The sequence below is a fragment of the Taeniopygia guttata genome, chromosome 1 (genome assembly GCF_048771995.1).
Source record: "Taeniopygia guttata chromosome 1, bTaeGut7.mat, whole genome shotgun sequence".
NCBI classification, from domain to species: Eukaryota; Metazoa; Chordata; class Aves; order Passeriformes; family Estrildidae; genus Taeniopygia; species Taeniopygia guttata.
This window is the reverse complement of record NC_133024.1, coordinates 80,850,592-80,870,883: the sequence shown is the minus strand read 5'-3', so window position 1 is coordinate 80,870,883 and position 20,292 is coordinate 80,850,592. Positions and strand designations below refer to the sequence as shown.

Sequence of the window (20,292 nt, the reverse complement as noted above, 5' to 3'; positions counted from 1 at the left end):
GCCGCAGCCCATTGTCACCAGCAGCGGCGGCGGCCCCGGCAGCCTCCTCCTCCTCTTCCTCTTCCTCCTCCTCCTCTTCAGCATCCTCGGCAGCGCTCCGGGAGCCCTGCAGCAGCGTCTCTCCAGTTAGAGCGGAGCGGGGAGAGAAGAAATAGACTGAGACAGCGGTGCAGGCATCTGTGCCGCGGCTCGGGGCTGAGGAAGAGGAGCAGCGGCGGCAGGGAGGAAGAGGAGGCGAGCAGCTCTCCCGTAGCCGTCCGTCGGCAGCGGGGGACGCGGCATGCGGTTGTCCGGGCGCAGTGGGCTTTTCTCAGGAGGGAGATGGGGAGCTGCGATCTGACCATGCCTGGGTGAGAGGGGGAAAGGACCAGTCGCGCAGCCCCGCCACCACCAACTATCACCACCACTACCACCACCACCTCCACCACCACCACCTCCACCACTACCACCACCACCACCACCATCTCCTCTCCCTCCTCCTCCTCTCTCTGCGTTATTGCTCTTATCTTCTCCACGGCACTCCGCGTTGGATGGACTGGGGCTGTTTCGTGTGGTGAGACCAAGGCAGAGTCACCGGCGAAAACCAACAATATCTCGGAGGAAGAAAAGGAAGAGAGAAGAAAGAAAGAAAAAGAGAAAGAAAAAAAAAAAAAAAGAGGACGAAAGGGGGAGAGTGGAAGAGAGAGAGAGGGAGAGCAAGCGAGCGAGAGAAGGGAAGGCAGGCAAGAAAATCCCCCCAATCTTTTAAGTCAATGCATATTGTGGTGACACTGGCAAAGGAGCCCTCACGGTGGAGTCGGCCAGGGCTGTGCGTTCCCAAAATATGACCAGGGGTGCTTGGATGTGTAGTCGGCAGTATGATGACGGCTTAAAAATCTGGTTCGCACCCCGGGAGAACGAGAAACCCTTCACGGATTCAGAGAGGGCTCAGAAATGGCGACTGTCCCTGGCATCGCTCTTGTTTTTCACGGTCCTGCTCTCTGATCACTTGTGGTTCTGCGCCGAGGCCAAATTCACGGGGACCGGAGAGAAGGAGCAGCCGCCACCCGAGAAGCCGGAGCCCACGGAGCCGGAGCTATTGGCGGGCATGGGGGAGCCGGCGCCCCCCGCGCCCCGGCTCCTGGCCCCCCCCTCGCCCTCCCTCCCGCCCTCCCCCGGCAGCAGCGGCGGCGGCAGCCGCGGCAGCCGCACCAACGGCACCGAGCCCCGGCACGGCAAGGCTGCTTTCCTGGGGAACTCCACCGCCAGGCCCCTGGAGACGTGCCCCCCCCCGGGCTCCTCGTCCGGGCAGTGCTTCAGCGTGGGCGACGCGGAGGCGGTGTGCCAGCGGCGAGGGGGGTCGGGGCGACCGCGGGGCACGGGGCAGAGCCCGGCGCCCGGCTGGGACCTGACGGATTTTTACCTTTCCTTTTGTAATTCCTATACACTTTGGGAGTTGTTCGCCGGATTGTCCAATCCGGACACTTTGAACTGCAGTCTGGATGTGGTGCTGAAGGGGGAAGGCTCCTGCAGCCAGTGCGTCCAGGCTTACCAGCGCTACGACCAGCACGCTCAGGAGAAATACGAAGAGTTTGAGGTTATGCTTCAGAAATATTTACAGTCGGATGAGTACTCGGTGAAATCGTGTCCTGAGGATTGTAAGGTAGGAGCCCCTGCTGTGTTTCCTGTCCCCGGCTGTCGGGCTGGCGTGCCTCCCTCGGCTGTTGTGGCTGCCGTGGACCCTGTTGTGCCTGCTTCGGTCTCTGCCCCTGGCGCCGGCGGCCGCGGTTCTCACGGTGCAGGCGATGCTGCGGAGGGTATCGGCCGGGATGCCCCCCTTAGCGCATTATTAAAAGAGAGTGAGAGAGAGGGGGAAGCTTGAGAAAACGCAAAAAGAAGCGATCCTCGGTCCTCTGGGAGCGTAGCGCTGGATTTCCCCCTCCTCATGAATATGCGATTGGCTCCGACTGGGCTGCCGGCTTCCAGCGGGCTGGGATGCGACTTGGCGGCAGGCAGCGACAGGGTCTGCATGACAATGAGCGGGGCTCGGAGCGGCGACCGGGGTCGGGGCTGCCCGACGGCGCTGCCCTGGCCGCCGGCCCTCGGGGCGCGGGTGGCCGCGGTGACCGGGCACGGGCGGTCCGTCCCCCCGCGGGGCCGGGGGCGCGCACCGCAGGCTCCGGGTAGGTTCGGTCGGGCGCTCGGCCCGGAGGTGGCGGTGCTGGACGGCGGCGGAGCGGTGCGGCGCCGGGCCTCCTCGGGAGAGGGAGCGGGACAGTATTTGCAGGCGCTCTGCCAAAATCTGTGGAGCTGGGGAAAGCTGGAGGACAAGAGTGTCTGTTGATGGGCACCGCAGTGGCCCTTCCTTGGGAAGTGATGGTGACAGCGTTTTGATAAGCCCCGGCTGTTTCCTTTGGTGCCGCTGGTGACGGCTCAGAGACATCCAGAGGCTTTTCTTTGCCTTTGTTAGAAGGCAGAGGGTCCCACTTTGGCTTTTGTAGATGTTGCTTTCTCTGTACTTTCACACAAGATTAGTTGGCCTATCTCTCAAGACAGGGCAGAAGAAAGAGTTACTCTCGGTGCCTAAAATAGCTAACTGCATGCTTTCTCCCCCTTCTTGAGTACTTGGTAGGAGGTGAATATTTCTGCCCTGAACTAGGTTATCTCAACTACTGTAGCACTAACCAGTCTGAACCAAATTCTGCTTTAGCAGTGGAACACAACCATGCACACGAATTGCTGCTCTAAATAGGAGGCCTGGCAGTACCTCTACGCTCTGTAACTTTAGCAGGGCCTTCTGAAATCATTTAATGGTAGCAGCCTCTGCCTAAACAATCCCATTCACCAATAGCTTAGTATCATTTGTGCATATATTTGCCACAAAAATGGATCCAGAGTCCCTTAAGCTGAAATAACCTGCTATCTAATCGGATAATGGTAGGAAAGTTGCCATATTTATTTTTTCTTTCTAAACCTGACAAAAGTAAGGTAGAATCACCAGAAATGTTGACTCAACTATTTTTAGATTGCATGCTGTGTGTGTACACCCTCATTGCATATATGCTATGTATTCAGTTACTGATAATGTAAACATATTTATTTTCAGAGTGAATTGGAAAAGTAAAAAAGTAAAAAATATAAACGTAAATAGATATCTATTGCTGTGAGGAAATCTCTGTCATTTCAGTAGCTCTGTAATTAGAAATTGACCTACTATTCCATGATGCCAAACGATCAGTATTTACATGCTTAAGGTGATTTTTTGGTATCACAGTTTAGTTTGACCGAACTTTACCACAAAGTTCTCAGTTGGTCTACAGAATATCAAGGTGTAAAAGGTGTTGAAAATGAACAGAAGAGCAAATTTATGCTGTTTAATGATTTTCCCTTCACACACCCAAAAAGGAGAAATACTTTTATAATGATAGAGAAAAAGTTGTTGACATAAAAAATGATTGTGTGAAACTTTAATGAACAAGACAGATGCCAGTGACCTACATTTCTGTGGTTCTGAGTGCCAGATGATATTGCTTTATGTTTTGAGAATTTGGCCAACCAATCTGTGTTAAAAATGAAAGATATTTCAGAAGGGGAAAGGGAAAAAAACCCAAACCATGGGAGCAACTTCAACTTAGTCTGTTTTCCATTTCTCCAGGTGTTCTGGTGGGCAGTGTAGATGCCCATCCAGTGCGGGTAGCAAGCGCAGTGGGTGAGCCGCGGGGCTGGGCTGGGCTGAGCTGGGCTGAGCTGGGCTGTGGTGCACTGAGAGGAGGGCCAGGAGACCGCTGTCCAAGGTTCTGCAAGACATCGCACGCACAGCCCGAGGTCAGGCAGAGGAGATGCGGCTCTCTGCCCCCGTGCCCTGGTTTGGTGTTTCTGGGTCCCTCTGGAGCCTTTTGATTCGTGCGGGTGGTTGCAAGAGCCAAGTGGATGGCACGTTCAGTGGTCTGACGTGTGTGTTCGTGTGCTTGTGCATGGGCTGCCCTGGAGAGTGGAGAGGTGAAACTTGAAACTTGAATACTTTGTGGCTGTTGCAATATTTCTGCTGTGATTTCTTGTGCTTTATACATATTTCGATTATAAAACTCAATCAGGACTTGTTTTCTTTTTCCTTTTTTTTTTTTTTTTTGTGTGTGTGTGTGTGCGTGTGTGCATGTGTGTGTGTAAGTAAATATTAATTTTTTTGCATGTTGGATATTTAGCTAATTCCTAGGTAAAGCATCAGAATAGAAAATAAGTTGACATATAGCTGTGTGGTTTAGGTTACACATTATTTGGTGGGTGTCATGGCTTATATGGTGACCTGCTTTTTCTCTTAAACAAAGTTCTAAAAATACTGCCTTTACTCAATAACCATGTATGTAACCCTTGGCTCAATACAGTGAAAGGCTTGTTAGCTAGTCTATTTATATTAAGATGTCTTTTGCACTCTTGGAGGGCAGCTTTGTTCACAGAAAAAGAGATATTTTCATCCAGTTGACCAATTATAGCTGATGGTAAACAATAATAAAATTTACTCTGAATAGCAGTCAAGCATGAACTTGCAATTGGGTGTTGCTTCCACTTTCCCCAGTTCACCCCAACACCATACACCATCCTCAACTCAGTCAGTTTGCACAGTAAAGTGTGAAGAGTAGGATAGGTTTCTCACCAAGTTATGCCTTTCCAGAAAGTACTCTTGGTGATAACAATACATATCAGAAATGCCTCTGATGCATGGGCATAAACTTCAGACTTTATTGTTTTCATTCTTTCATCTGAAACCAGAAGAAGATGAACTATACTTTGGAAACATTCTGTCTTCTACTACATGTCTCCTGTCTCTGAAGAATATTTTAAATTAATTGCTTTATATTGCAGAAGTTTGTAGACAGGAGGAGTTGTTTGACTTACAGATCACATTTAGCTATTCTATGTGGTGAGTTTCAATTTTAATATATAAGTATACTCATGCTTTTTTGTTTGTTTTTTTTTTTTTTAACTGTACTGTCCTGTAATTAAGGTCTTACCATCAAACTTCTATTGAGTTGCATTGGGGTTTTCGAAAATTTTGTAGACAATGCTGACAATATTTAACATTTAGAAAACAACTATTTTTGGTGGTATCAATGAATATGCATATGCCTTTTATATTGTTTGCATGTAAGTAGACTTTATGTGTTGTTTAGAAGCCTGGGATATCAGTGTTGTCTCACTATAAATGTCTCCAACTTATTTCTTATAAACTCTTCTTAAAGTCTCATGTCTCTATATATTGTTTCCATGATAGTCACATATTAGTAATGGCTCAACAGTAAGAGAAATATTTGAATTTATTACATATTCAACTAGCTGTTGAAGCAAATTGCTGTAGCTTTACTGAATCACTAAAGTAACAGAGTAACTGGAAGTCTGGATTTACACTTCTGTTTTTCTGTTTGAAATTTAATTCAGATTTTTAAAAGATGCTTATGAAATCTTGTTATTGCCTATTATAAATTTGTGGTTATTTTTGCAGGGATTTGTCTTGGAAATATGTATAATTTCTTGGTTTCCAGAAAATAATTTTTATATGCAGTATGTCACAGCACAGTATTCAGACAATTAACAGAAACTATATTGGCTTGACGTTGGAAGACACAGTTTCTCATTATGACTTGTCAGCCTTCTATCAGGGGAAATACTCAAGTTTTTATTCTTAAGGCAGCAGGCAATTGCTCTATGGAATAGAAGAAAATTCTGGCTACTTCTGATTAATAATTGGGTCAAATAACTAAGTGGGACATAAAAATGTAAAAAATTTTAATATTTTTCCTTTTTTTTTTTTTTTTTTGAAGATGGAGCTTACATCTTTGTGATTAAGTATCAGAGGCCAGGGCTTTCCTGGCAAATGTATTTATTAATGTTTGAACAAGATACCAGTCATCATTTTTGACACAGGTTTCCGTAAACTAGTGCAAGTTGAGAGTGTTTGAAATGTGGGCTTTCTTAGCACTAGTTAAAATATTGAAATATATAATTCAAGTAAGTGAATTATAATTAAAATAACATTAAAAGAATTCATTGTCCCTCATAGAAAATCATAGAGGAAAAATAAAAAAGATACCAACTCTTCTTGTATCAACATTGCTAAAAAGCAAACTTCGGCTGACATCCTAGGTGCTCTACATGTACACACAGATTTTTGTTTTTCAGGAATTAATTATCATTTGATAACTTCTGATTTGAGGATTATGGTATTGGTATCAAAAATATGACACAGAATACCTGAGTTGTAATATTACTTAGCTGAAAAATGTGTGTCAATAAAGGCTTTCATCATTAAGCACAGATGGTATCGTTGATAGGAATATGGAGTTGGAATTTCTGTTACTGAAGAATTTTTTTTGATCAAATAACTGTGCTCAACTACTTTTATTTGAGTAAGAGGGTGATTGGAAGTTATTTAAAACAATTAAAATCACATTTCTTCTTAGATGTTATCTGGAAATATCAAAGCCTATATGAATCATTACTTTCCTAAGAACTTTTTCCTAAACAGCATATGTAGTCTAATTAGGTTTTGATTTAAAATCCCTGTTAAGATGGCAGAAAAGAGCAGATGAGAGATACAAACCCAAAAGCTCAAATGATAAAAGAACCCTTCAGTTACAAAAGATCACATAGAGCAGCATCTGCCACAAAGTTAGATATTTCAGTTGCACATCTTAATCACATATTTATATAAGGATAGTTCTATGAAAGAGTAATAGCTAAACTAATCAGAAGAAACCCATACAAACTAAACTTTGAAGATCTGTACTTGTGGCCTAATACAAAAAAGAAAAATCCCCACATTAATTACTGAATTAGTGCCTTTTCTGAATCTGTTGAAATATAATTATTCTTTTAAAGCTCTTTTTAAAAAATGAATACTATGCTGTACTTAAAAAAATACATAATATTTAATTTTTTACACTTTGGTATAAAATGCTGTGAAACTGATGTGACTGTGTAAATTGATGTTTTCACAGTTTTATGATTTTTGATGTTATTTGTTCTGGTGATTTTTTTAAAAAATAAAGGTTGAATTATAGGTTGAATTATTTTTCAAAACTAATTTAAGGCAAATGTATGGATGAATTTAGTATAACTCTTCTTGTAGTATTGGTATAATGCAAGAAGCAACACTGACTATGTGCTAAGGGATTTGTATTTTGGCCTAGAATCCTGATGCAGCAGTCAGTCTCAGTCTCCTATTTTGAGCTAGATGAATGGTACTGCACTCAGGGAAGACTGTGCACATGCTTGTGGTCATTCAATTGCCTAAATGCTTTACTGGATCGGGGTCAGATTTCTTCACTCCTAAAAGAGAAATTCCCCAGGGTGTTCTTTCCAGAAGTGCATTAACCCCACATAACCTTTAAAAGTTTGCATCTAGTTGATCGTTGAGATACTCATCCCATTCATAGTGTCAACAGGTATAGATTTCCTTATTTAGGAAAAAAAAAGGGCTGCAGATTCCTAGCACAGCATAGTTGAAGTTGGTTCCACTCTAATCAGTAACCACCATTTAATGTTTCATGGTATTAATGTCATAGTTTGGGACCTCATGGCTCTGCCCTCAATTTCAGTTTGTTCATTTGTTCTCTTTACATGCAGTGTACTTACTGCTTACTTACTGCTCTTTACAAGCAGTGTGCTTCATGTGCACCTTGCAGAGACCATGAAAATCTTGCTTCTTCATTTCTGGTTCTTCTGAGAAAGGTAATCAAAATGCAAATTATAGTTATATCACTTATCCTGCCTAAAAGTCATTTGATCTATACTTAGTAATTTATAACTTCAGTCTCGCACTAAGATCCATAATGTATTTAGAATTCTGAACTGCCTAAAAGGGAAAAATAACTTAGAAACTGAATTCTTAAATATTACTTTTTGATAAATATCAGTCATAAGACCCCAGAAGACAGAAAAATAAAGTAATCCATATGACAAAAAGAAAAAACAAAGCTAGATATCCATTATGGATATTCACAAAAAATGTAAAGTTAAGATTCTCTTTTAGTCAGTGGAGATACATAGGTAATTCTAGAGTCTAAGTCAGTTCACAATGAAGTGGATATCTAAAATAGGACAGATGGATTATGCCCTAAAATACTTATTTTATGTCTGTTGTCTCTAAAGAGGTCGTGTTGCCATTTTATGTCAGATACAAACACTTCCACCCACTGTTGACTTCAAAAGTCAGATGAATTCTAACAAAGTGATTTTGGTATAAAAATTAAGTTTGGATGAAATTATGTTCATATGCAAAATTTAGCTCTGAAAAAGTTTGTAAAGTCCTGCTACTTGTGCTGTCTTACACCAACCTAGTGAAATCACAATTCTATTTCGCTGCTAGGATATCTATATTCCGTTGCTGAAGAATCTGTGAGCTATGTAATCTGCTTCTTAGGGATGAGAACAGGAAAAAGCCTTGTATGACATAACTGCCTTTTTATCACTTTTTTTTGAGAGAGAAGACCAGAATCTTCTACATATGACTTTCCCAGTTGTTATTTCTGTTGAGAAACTAGACAATAACAATTGTAAGTCATCTTCATAATAGACATTTTTGCAGGTAGATCTGCTAGAGATTATTTCTCTTATTCTCCCTTCTCTCTTTACAAGGATGGTGGATTTTTTGAGGGAGTGGAGTGTCTATGTATGAGAATTTCTTCCCTTAGTCCAAATCAGAGGAAACTCCCAAGACTACCTAAACTCCCTCAGTCAAGAAACACACTTATGCCACTTCGTTACAGTAAGCATAATGTACTTTTCTAAGTAATTTTCACTGTACTTTTCTCTTGTCAGAACTGTAGAGCAAACATCTCTAAGTGAGAATGTCTGTGAGCTTGATTTCATTTACAACATCAATCAGTTGGATGAATACAAATGTAGTGTGGCACTGGAGACATATTCTGGCTTGTAGAGAGATTTGATTAATTTGGAGATATGTTAAAAATATAAAGACCAGATTGCTTTATGGATTTGTGAACTGACCTTGTTTGCAAACAGGATAAGTATATGAAATATGTGAATGTCTCCTTTAGAACATGCACACTGAAGGGCTGTATCCTACTAGCTACCAGTCCATAATGACAAAAAGAATAGGGCACGATGTAAGTGGCTCTGAAGTGAAGCTGATCAACGCTTGATACTCTCCACGCTTCATCTCATCTTGTCTCCTCTCCTTCAAAAAAAACCTATAGACATGTGTTGAAAGCTGTGTTTGATATAAGATTGGCCTAAAGCCTTTATGGAACAATCTGGTATGACACTTTGAAGCACTGATTGAATTCAACAAAGTTGTTGGGATGAATGGTGATGATAAATGCTGAAGTGACAAAGCTCAGCAGTTATATATGAATATTTTGGTCCTTTGAAGTGTCTTTGAGAGCCCGATGCAAGTGTTCACCTTTAATACATATTGATTCTGAGAGCTGATTCAGATGCTTCGTCTTTAGGAGAAAACCTCATGATTGAAAACAACAGTAAAGATGATCTGAAGTTACCAACAAACAATATGTTTCAGTCTAGGTTTTTAGAAGTTCTCAGCAGCTTGGGAGTCATTGTGGATGTTTTAAATTACTTTAGCGTAATTAGAAGGAAATGGAGTCCCAGAAAGATCACAAATTTAAAAAAAGGTCCAAATTTTCACTTTTGGTATATGATATTGGCATTTTAATGATTTTTTAAAATGTTGTGATTTAGGTAATTTCATTATTCAGGCATTATATTTTCAAATATATACATTATAAAATTTTTTAAAGGGAAAAAAAGGAAATTGTTTGCATTTTGGAATGTGCAATATATTGCAGCTTTTAGGAGATATTTTCCACGGAGGAAGTATGATATCTAGAGTGCTTTTTAAATACATGTTTAATTCTTGTTGATCCTCTGCATGTTAGATTAGATGTTGCCTTCAATTTGCCTGAACACTTATGTAAATGGTATCTTGGGCCTGTCAACAGACTTCATCTCTGTTAAGCATAATAATGAAGTACTTTTATTACATTTTAAAGATACTGGCAATTCAGAATCAGAGGACATTCTTTATTAAGCAGATGGGGAAAAGATGAGATACTTTGAAAAAATATTTTTCTCATTTTATTAAATCTTTTAGGAGAATTTTGCTCTACATTGCTTGGCTTGCTTTCTGTATTTAGGGTAGGGGGTTACACTTACAGGTTCTTCTCAAAAAAAATTGTATTAGTCTCATTTATTTAGATAAATACTTGGATTTCAAGGGAGAACTTGAGCAACTCTTAAATACCTTAAAGTTTATATTAAGTTAATTACATATCTCAGAGACCTCTGTGTGTAGTAATAGACAATTAATGTAAGATGATAAATATAAAAATTTATTAATGTAAAGTTTTTTTTTCATGATGAACAGCATACCAGATGGAGAAGCTTTTGATAGTGTGGAAAGTGTATTCTTAACTCATATTAGTTGATTTGTTGTGCTCGTGCATCAAGAAATTATAATATTTTACTAGTATAACTTCATTCAGAGGGGTATTTTTCCACTGGTAAAGTTACATTTTCAAAGGCATTAAAATCATCTCTGCTGAGATAAATTTTTGTATTTGTATACATACACACTGGGTTAAAAAACCAGATGTTCTTTAAAATAAAACCCAGCTTGTAGAACAACAACTAAATGGCAAATGAAAAGTCCAATTTGTTTTTAGACTATTTATATTGAGAATAAAAAATGCAAGTATATATATTTGAAAATGTATCACAAAAATTACATGTGAATTTTGTATGAATACTTTAACATTGCTTTCATATATATTTGTCGAAACTGGATTTCTGTATAGAAGGGCTTTAGGATAATGAAGACATACTTCATAACTGCAAGTTAAATTTCCTGTGTATTAAACAACTTAGAACTGTGGTGACGTCTGGTATAGCACATCACTCTTCAAAAGTAAATAATTTTTAAAATATAAGAGAACTATAAATTCCAGCATATATTATCAAAACAATGGCAATAAAATTATGTATGCCAATTGTAATCTTTATAATTAAAACATCTACAAGAAATCCTAGATCCATGCTTTGGTAAAGATTAAAATCTCTGAAGGGATTGAAGAGAAGTATTATTGTAACATCTATTTAGAATACTGATTGTTAGTAAAGAGCTTCAGCAAGTTTCTGGTGGTTTCTCAGTGTCTGCATTGATTCTGGCCCTATTAAAGCCAGGAAATCAGTGTAATCAGTGGAAAAAGATCCATGTCATCAGAACCTTATTTACTAGCCTTTTTTATTATTTAGTATAATATCCCAAATGCATCTATTTTGGGATATTGCAAGTTTTATACCTCTAGAGGTATTAACCTATCCTTTAATGTTTTTCTTTCGTACTATGTTTAAGCTGTAAATATTTTGGTACAGTGCTTTAATGAGAGACTGGGTTTATTGCAAGCAAGGTTTTCTTTTTGAAGAAGGGAACAAATATGGGAAGCTCACAGTATCCTGCATGTGGGGATGGCCCAGCACGTGCTGCCTGCCTAGAACTAAGAAGTTGTGCCCTGGAGCAGGGCCAGGGCTGAGGATATATGAGGATTAGATTCCACTAGCTTGAGGTTCTGCACTTAAAAAGGAAAGTAAGTCAAAAACATAGCCAAGGTCCTCTGGGATGACTTTTAAAATTCTTCATGCATCCAGAGATGAGAGATGTTAATTTCCAGTCCTGTTCTGCTCTGGAGTTAAAGTCTTGATGTAATATTTCTACAGAGAAAATGACAGAACTTGGACCAGTATTATGAAGAAGTAGGAGTTTCTGAACAAGGTACATTTGAAGCATTAACCAAATTATATTGAAAACAGAAACAATTTTTGTATTTTTATTTTTTAAAAATTTATCTTTATGATATAACAATCCTTGGGGAAATGACCCCTATTATAAGCCGAGTTTAGCTAACAAGATATAGTATAGCACTGGAGTTCAGGAAATGAGGCTTCCTGTTTTATATTCCAATTCAGTTAGAAGTGCATTATGGTTTCTTTTGTCTCTATTTAAATCTCATAATTGTTATAGCTGAATCTTATAAATGCACATTTTTTCTTGCAACCTCACTATGAATTTAATGAAATTAAATCATTGATGTAACAACAGCTTTTTAAAATCTAGGTACTGAGATTAATTCCTGGGACCAGAGCAGAGAAAATGTACTGCAAGCCAATCTCTGTATGACAGATATGAATTTAAAATATTATTTTATTTTCATTTGTAAATTTAGGCCAATTTTCTTTAGTCAGCAATCCACAACGACATAAACCAGGACTAACTCCATTGAAATAAATGGCTTTACTTGAATGTAATGCTGTTTTGAGAGGAGGAACATGATATGTTTAAAACTGAAATATACGAATTCAGAAGGACAGTTTGACTCAGATAGATTTGCTTTACACACCTTGCTACAAAAAACAATATTCAGAGTGCTTTAAATGCTCATTTTCCTGTCTTTGACTGATATTACTAATTTGTTGTTGTTGTTAGATTGATGTTTTTTTCCCCTTTGTTGTTTTACTTGGTCTTGATTGTGTTCTTTTATTCTATTGATTTTTCAGACACTGCTGTAGAAAAATATTATGAGTTTAAGTTGTTCAGCAATTCAGGGAGAGGAAAACCTTGAAGAAAACAAAGTAAAATTATTTGCCTTTTTCAGCCAAGGGTGTAGGTCATTCATCAGGGTTAAAGGGAGAGATGATGATCAGTAGCGTTAATAGTTTAAATCCAGAGAAGATGCTTTGATTGGTGCAAAGACACTCTCTATTTATGCTGGCATAAATACAGCTAAAAATTTAAGTGTAAGTTGAAGAATTGATAAAGTAATGGAAGTTTTGCTCTGTGGTACACTTCAACACTCATAAAAAGGTTAGTAATTTTAACAATGACATCTTAAATAAAAATTACATGTTTGATACGTACACATGTGTGTGTGTGTGTGTGTGTGTGTGTATGTATTTGTCTTAAAGGAAGTGGAAAAAGGAAATTATTGATGTAGGATCAAGCATTCTGTAGATACTAAGACAGTCCTGAGGTAGAGTCCTATGGAAATCTGAAAAGTCATGAATTATGGAAAATTAGGAAGTACAGGAAAATCTAGAAATTGTTTCTAAATCTTTTTTCAGGATTTGCTTGTTTTCTGTGTGGAAGTGTAAATTTCTTAGGGTATTTTCTTTTTTTCATCAATACTTCAGAAAGGTTCTGCAGTAGAAGTAGAATACAAATGCGTATATTGTTGGGATGCCCACTAACCCTGTCTTACATTGGTCTTCACAGTGCATTTGTAGAGACCCTTTGTGGAATATTTTAGATTTTTTTTTCTGCTTCTCTATTTGCACATTACAACAAAGTTTATTGTTCTGCATATATGTGGGGTTTTTTTTTAAGACCAGCATATTTTGATCACTGTGATTATCTGGGAGATCAGGTTTTTATTACTGTTGTATAATGTGATTTTTATATTTTAAAGGGCAGAATGATGTTAGCTTGTGCAATATAAACATGAATAACAGTGACCTCCCAAATATTTTTTTAAAGTTTTTTGAGTTTCTGGAGTTTTGTTTCTTTCTAATTGCTACAGAAACAGTCCTCTTTAAATTATGATATGAAAGGAAATACTTACGGCATATTTTTTTGGGTTTTGTGTTCAATAGTTTTTAATATAGGTCTGATTTGAAGACAGCCAATGGAAGTTTTGGATGGAAGAGATCTTTGTCCTCTTTTATAGTTGTTTAGATCTGCAGGAGGAGGAGATATGTTTTTCAGCTTGCAGAAAATATTTGCATCTCAGAGTTTCACTCAAATCTTAGCTGGTAGTGAAGATCAGTCGCTCATACGAAGGAATGTGATAGCTGTAAATATCAGTAGGCTGCTTTTTTTTTTTTTTTTTAGGGTTCATCTAAAATTATACTCCTGAGTAGAGGGTAAAGTATATATGAATACAGAGATGCTTGAAATGATTTTATGATATATTTGAAAGAGAAGCAAAAGACCTGAACCCTTTAGAGCTTTTTTTCCCCTGCAAGTAAAGCACTACTAGAGAATTCAAGTATTACAGTCATTCAGCAGTGCAGGAGCCCATAGTATGCAGGTGCACCCTGAGATGCAACTGTGACATTGCTCAAAGGATATTGCTGGTCCTGCTTCACACTTTGTTCTTGACTTTGTGTCTTAATAGAGTTAAAAGGCAACTATTTATTTCTTACAGAGTCTGTAACAAATCACAAGTGCCTGAACTGTGTACAGGCAGCTGCTCTCAGGCTGTCTCCATCAGAATTTCAGTTCAGGTCTGAGGTGTGCTTTGGAAACTTTCCACTCATTCCTACTGCCACTCTTACTGCCCCTTGATTCACCACACAGGCTGGATTGCTGTCTGCTGAAAGCAAAGGCAGACAGGTGCCCAAGAAGTGCATCTATAATGAGCTGCAAGCACTAAGGGATGTTCAGTCTCTAAAAAGGACTAGGATTAGCCCAAAGCAAAATCCACAAAACACATGTAATGTGGTTACCATGCTCTTGGCACACTTTCAGTTTACAGAGTGTCTCTGCAGAGCCACACTCCCTGTTAATATTCATGTAGTTATAGTTAAAGAGGTTGAAATTCAACCTGGAGATAATTCCCAAAGTATCTCAGCAATTTTTTTAGGCCTGCATCTCAAAGCCCTGAGCCAAATTGCTGAAATGATTCACTGCACCTAGCTCTAGATGATCATGGCAGTAGTGATCATGTATTATCCCTTTTTATTTCTTTTTTCTTTTATCTTCTGTTGGCATGCCTATGAAGGTGATGCAGATTTTTGCTCTGTGCTTTCCCTACATCTGCCAAGCCTCTGTGCAGCAGAGCCACTGCAGCTCTGCTGCATTTTGGGTCTGCCTCTGTCCTCACTGTGGATTTCACAGCACCTTCCCAACACACAGACATAAGGCTGAACAGAACTGTCAGAGCTTCATTATGGCAATTCTAGAGTTTTTTGTTTCAGAACGGTGCAAAAATATCTAAATAATCTTGAAAAGGAAAAACATTTGTGAGGGAAATTGGCAGCAGTGAAACTAGTCTGTCCAGTCTTCATTTAATACTGCCCTCACTATGTTTTAATGTATTTTCTTGTTTCCTGCTAAAATAAAAAAAAATATTATGATGCAGTGTTCAGACTAGATTTTAGATAGCTATGGAACTGACAGTTATGCAGGAAAGCCTAAGTAGCTGATTTTCTTTTTTAATTATTTCAATTTCTATATACATGTGAAGACTTAATTTTCTTTGGGTTTCTTCAGCATACAAGATGAAGGTGTGTCTATGCGATGGATTGATATTATTTTTCTTCACAGAGTAAAGCTTTTTTCTTTGAAGGATTAGAAAGTACTGCACAGTTCATAAGAAAATAGAACATTGAAAGAACATTTCTCTGCTGATAGAATATTTGCTGTTTGTATACAGGGAACTACTACCTTTCCAGTTTGTATTATTTAGGTATTTTTATTGCAATATGCCCAGTAATCACAGCTCATTGCTCTTGAATCCTGACAATTCATGCCATTTATTGAGTTTAAGTAAATTTAAGGAATTGTAGAAAGAAAATTAGTTCTTCTAGAGGTCATATTCTAATAGTTACAATATTTCTGATGATCTGGGTTTTTTCTAACATTTTTAGCCTTTGGTAACTATCAGGGAGTTTTCTTACCTTTTCCTCAAGCTTGAAACGTGAGTAGGGATAAAAGGAGGCAAGAACACTGATATACTATGGTAGCAATAATGGATAAACAAATAATTGGCTATAATAATATCAGTGTGCATTATTGATCAAAACATGAGGAGAATACCTGCCAGGTGATCAGCACTTTCTGTACCACCAGATGCTACTGACCTGACAATGAGCTACAAGGAAGACCATGCAGCAGAGACAAGACATTGCCCAGCCAGCAGGAAAAGCAGAGTGGCAGACAGCCAAAACTGCAGATGGTTAGCTAAGGTCAAAATAAGAGTAGATAGAAAACGTATTCACATAAGACTTCAGTCAAATGTATCTCAGGTTATACTCATGTTGCTTTGCCCTGAAGCCTGAAGGAGCTGATACTGAAGAATGACAAAATTGAAGAGTGCGTGTTTGGCAAGCAGGCTGTAGGAACTGATATACTACAGTGTCCAGTGATCTGCTCTGGGAATAAGCTTTGAAGGTAAAATGATATTTACACCAGACCAGAAAACTGTTTGTTAGTTTGCAAAGTTTCTTCTTAATTTATATTGGGCAGTAGTCAATTTATCTTGCTTATAATTCAATAAAATAATTTTCCATATTCTTTTGTATTAGTACATTTTCATACATGAAGGGGTGTCTTACTGTTAGAGAAAAAAATTAGTTACAAAGGTAGTAAGAATAGTTTTCAAAGTCATGATTTTCTCTAAATGTGTAGCAATTATACCAACATTTCATCAAAATATGGTCCTTGATGTTGCATGCATTAAATCTGTTGGTTCTTTTTAAAAATTGAGTAAAGATTTCTGTTCCTATAGTTCTTACTGACTTTTTTTGTGTAGCTCCTGTAATTTATTATTTTTTTTTATATCTAGGGGCAAACTATTAGATTGAAGTTGAGACTATGGTAGAAGGAGATGATTATATTTCTAAGAATTATACGAAATAGGTATATCTAAACCAGTAATCAAACCCAGGAAAATATAATTTTGAATATATTGAAATACTAGTGGAGGGATATGTTGCCTATTTGGTCCTTTCACATACAGTTTTTGGGCTGTATTAATGGCTACTGACTGATGAAGGTATTTAAGTGCAGTTTCTTGTTTGACAGAGAAGGATTTTATTTGTATATTGTCCATATAAATGAGAATGTCTGTACATCTGCAGAAATACAGGAGTTTTCTACATCTCTAACACATTACAGTGTGGGTGTTACCTGTGATTCCTGGCAAAAAGGATGCATGCATCAAGTGTTCATTCATTAAGATTCTGCTATTAGCAGCTGCCTCTGGTAGACACTGTTTCACACATTACTGTTGCTTTAATTATCTAAAGGAACACTGGTACAGGCCACATTTCCTGGGTTGATGTAGCCAGGATTGTCCTAATTACATTTCCAGCTTGTGCCCACCAGTGGTAAAGATGACAACTGAAAACATCTTTTAGGATTTAGCTATCCTTTTCCTGTTATTGTCCATCACTACCCAGCCTTTTCTATGTATTCTTCATCACTACCCAGCTTTTTCTCTTTTTTTCTCTTTCTTCCCTCCTTAAGCTATCTGCCAAACCAACCTCTCCTGATAAGTTTGACTGTGGATCTTTGATGAGGTAATATTCTGTACTAAGAAGGACAATTTTCTGAAAGGAGGAATAAAATATGACTATCCATGACTGAAGACTTGCAGCTGAAAAGAGTGGTTTATGATGTATAGAAGTTGGGATAAGTATAAGCTGTGTGCCTATGAAATAGAAGATGATAACTGCAGAGGTAGCTGGATTTTTCATTTATTGTTTGTGTTGGTTTGATTCTGGCTTACTGTACTGAACAGAGTACTGTGAGGAACATTTATGTATAAATCCACAGAAAAATCAAAGTCCTTCATTAAAATGGTGTTATATTTCAACTTGGCAACATCAAATGTGGAGTTCTATATCTTTGATTTAAATAATAATGAAAAACAATTCTCAGTTTTAAATATGCTATTTTCAGTTTTGCTGAATTCTTTATCTTATGAAGAGAGTTAAGTAATAATTTACTTATGTTCTAAATGTAATTATTTATTCTTTTTAACCTCTTAATTTAAAAGTGCCAGGCTTCACCCCTAAAAAAATAAATATCAGCCTTTGTAGCCTTTATACCAGTACTCTCCCCTTTCTCTTCTCTTTTTCAAAAATATATTTGTTTTAGATTGTGATTGGTGCCAGAGAAGTATTTTTATTGATCTGTACTTATCAAGAGGGTCTTTCCCCCCTTCAGTGGTCATACTGGGTTTTTAATTCTAGATGAAGTATTTCATATGGTTCTTTCCCCTGTGCTTCTATTAGGCTTGGCAGCGCTGCATTCCATATGCCATTGTTTCCCCTTTCACTTATCTCTTTTAAGCAACCTAAAAGCTCCTTGGCCTGTTTTGGCCTTAATTAATCTAAGACTTGTTGTGTCTGTTGTAAACATTTCCATCTTATTGTTAGTCCCATTTCCGGATGATTAATAAATAGATTAGACACTTTCATCCTTTGTAAAGAACCTGAGGGCACCCGCCTGTTAACCTTTAGCCACCCGGAGCAGTGGCCACTAATAAATGAATTCTGCTTCTGTGTTCTCCTTTTTGTAGTTGATTTCTAGTCAATGATGATGCTTTACTTCTCATCCTGTGATTACTTGGTTTCCCTAATAGCCTATTGTGGGAAGCTTTCTCAAAGGCTTTTTGGGAGTCCAGAAAACTTGTATCTGCCAGTTCTTTCTTATCTGCTATTTATTAACATGCCAAAAGAATATGAATAGGTTAAAGACATATACAGAGCATTAAGGCTTCTAACTTTGATCCACATACTTAGCATTTTTGCTTTTAACTGGCTCCTCAACTCTTTCTGCAGTAATATGTGTGTGTGAAGCTGAATTCTTTCTGTTTCTCTCAGTAGTTACATGACGACCACTGTTGTCCTGTGTGCTTCAGTATACTACACTAACTGATTTCAATGTGAAACTGCATAATTGTGGAGTTCTTTTGTTTAATCTTAAATTGCTTTGGGAGTCTTGAATAAACAATATCCCATTCTTGAGATGTATCAATCTTTTGTTTATTGATCTGCTCTAACAATTCCTCTTATGATACGTCAATCATCAAATGTTCCTTTTCTTTATTTGAAACTCTGGTATATCCTCAGCAGTACAAGTCAAAAAGAGATGTAAAAAATAATATGCTTTCTCGCCTATATTCTCATCTTGTTTAGTTTCCCTAACTCTCTTGGTCATATTTTTTGTACCTAGTTACTACATATATTCTCATTTAACCATCCCACTTCCCTCTTCAGATGTAGCAGTCATTGTTTATGCATCTTATACACCCTAAGCACGTTGTGCCAGGTGCACTGGAAAATCCACAACTCTTGCACTCCCCAAAGTAACTTGAGGCTTCCATGTTCAAAGATCTGATTGGGTTGAAGTGTAATTAATCTATTTTATTTTTATTTTTAGCTCTGTAACCCTTGGAAGGGAGTGTAACGTGTTTTCCTCAAAGATGGGTGCAGAATGTGCCCTGGGTCATGAAATAGTGTCGTAGCTGGAAAGGGAATAACAAGGTAAACTTACATTCTGATGAGAAATCTTGGACAAAAAGAATCCTGGGAATTCTTACTGATATACTGTTTCTAAGTACTTATTTTCCAAATCTCTCTCCCTGTATGTGTTGCAACATCTATGCACACACATGCCTCATTTTCTCAGGTGTTGCTTTATAAAACCATTGTACTATGCATGGGTTCTGTACCCCATTCATTCAGAGAAACAAGCAGTTTTGGGTTTTTTAAAAAACTCTCTCCTCCAAAAACCCAGTAGGCTTGGGGATGCCATTCTCCACTATTTGTATAATTGCCTGGTAGTTGGAGAACCCAGTTAAGAGGTAGAGAATTTGATGGTGTTATGTTCGGTGTCCTCCACACCTTGAAGATTTTCAAAGGCACTTGAACATAGTGAAGCAGTGGGAATAACATCAAGTGGTAGCTGAAAGGCTTTAGATGAGAAATATGTCGCAATAACTTCCTCTGCCTTCAAAACTATTTGGTCTTTTTCTATGTATTTGGAGATTTCCAACTTGATTTTGCTGAGAATTTTTTTAATGACTTGTAACGATAAAAATTCTAAAAGTATTTTGATAAAAAACTCCAGCCACATCTGCTGAATTATTTTTGTTCATATATGTCTTGACATTGCTTTCACCTCATACAGAACTCTGATGCTGCACAATCCCCTTCTCCTTTGAGCAACAAAATGTGCTTTTATGTCACAGAAAGTGTGGCGTAGCTGTTCAAACTCTCCTACCTACTACATTAATGATTTTGGACTTAGGACAGAGCAAGAGTGGAACAGCTAGCCTGTTTGAAGCCATTCCCACCTGAGTATACTTACATCAATATATGCCCTCCAGGGAATGTTTTAAGCCATTAAAAGCTACAAGGTTTGAAACTTTACCAAAGTTATATATATACTCAGTAAAAGACCCAGAGGAACTTTTGCCTCAGTAATAGCTTCTTCTGGGTCTTCCAGCATACACCAGGGCATATTACAAACATCAAAATATGCTCAGTGGATACAGG

The 20,292-nt window shown here is 38.4% G+C and overlaps 1 protein-coding gene across 1 annotated transcript in view; it reads left to right on the top strand.

Moving 5' to 3' along the window:
• Window positions 1–205: 205 nt before the first annotated feature.
• The window catches only part of NALF1 (NALCN channel auxiliary factor 1), a 437,334-nt gene continuing 417,247 nt past the window's right edge, over window positions 206–20,292 (top strand). The window contains exon 1 of the mRNA XM_030276918.4: window positions 206–1,642. Within this exon, the coding sequence (XP_030132778.4) occupies window positions 824–1,642 (819 nt within the window). The 5' untranslated portion in view covers window positions 206–823. The remainder of the gene's footprint in view (window positions 1,643–20,292) is intronic.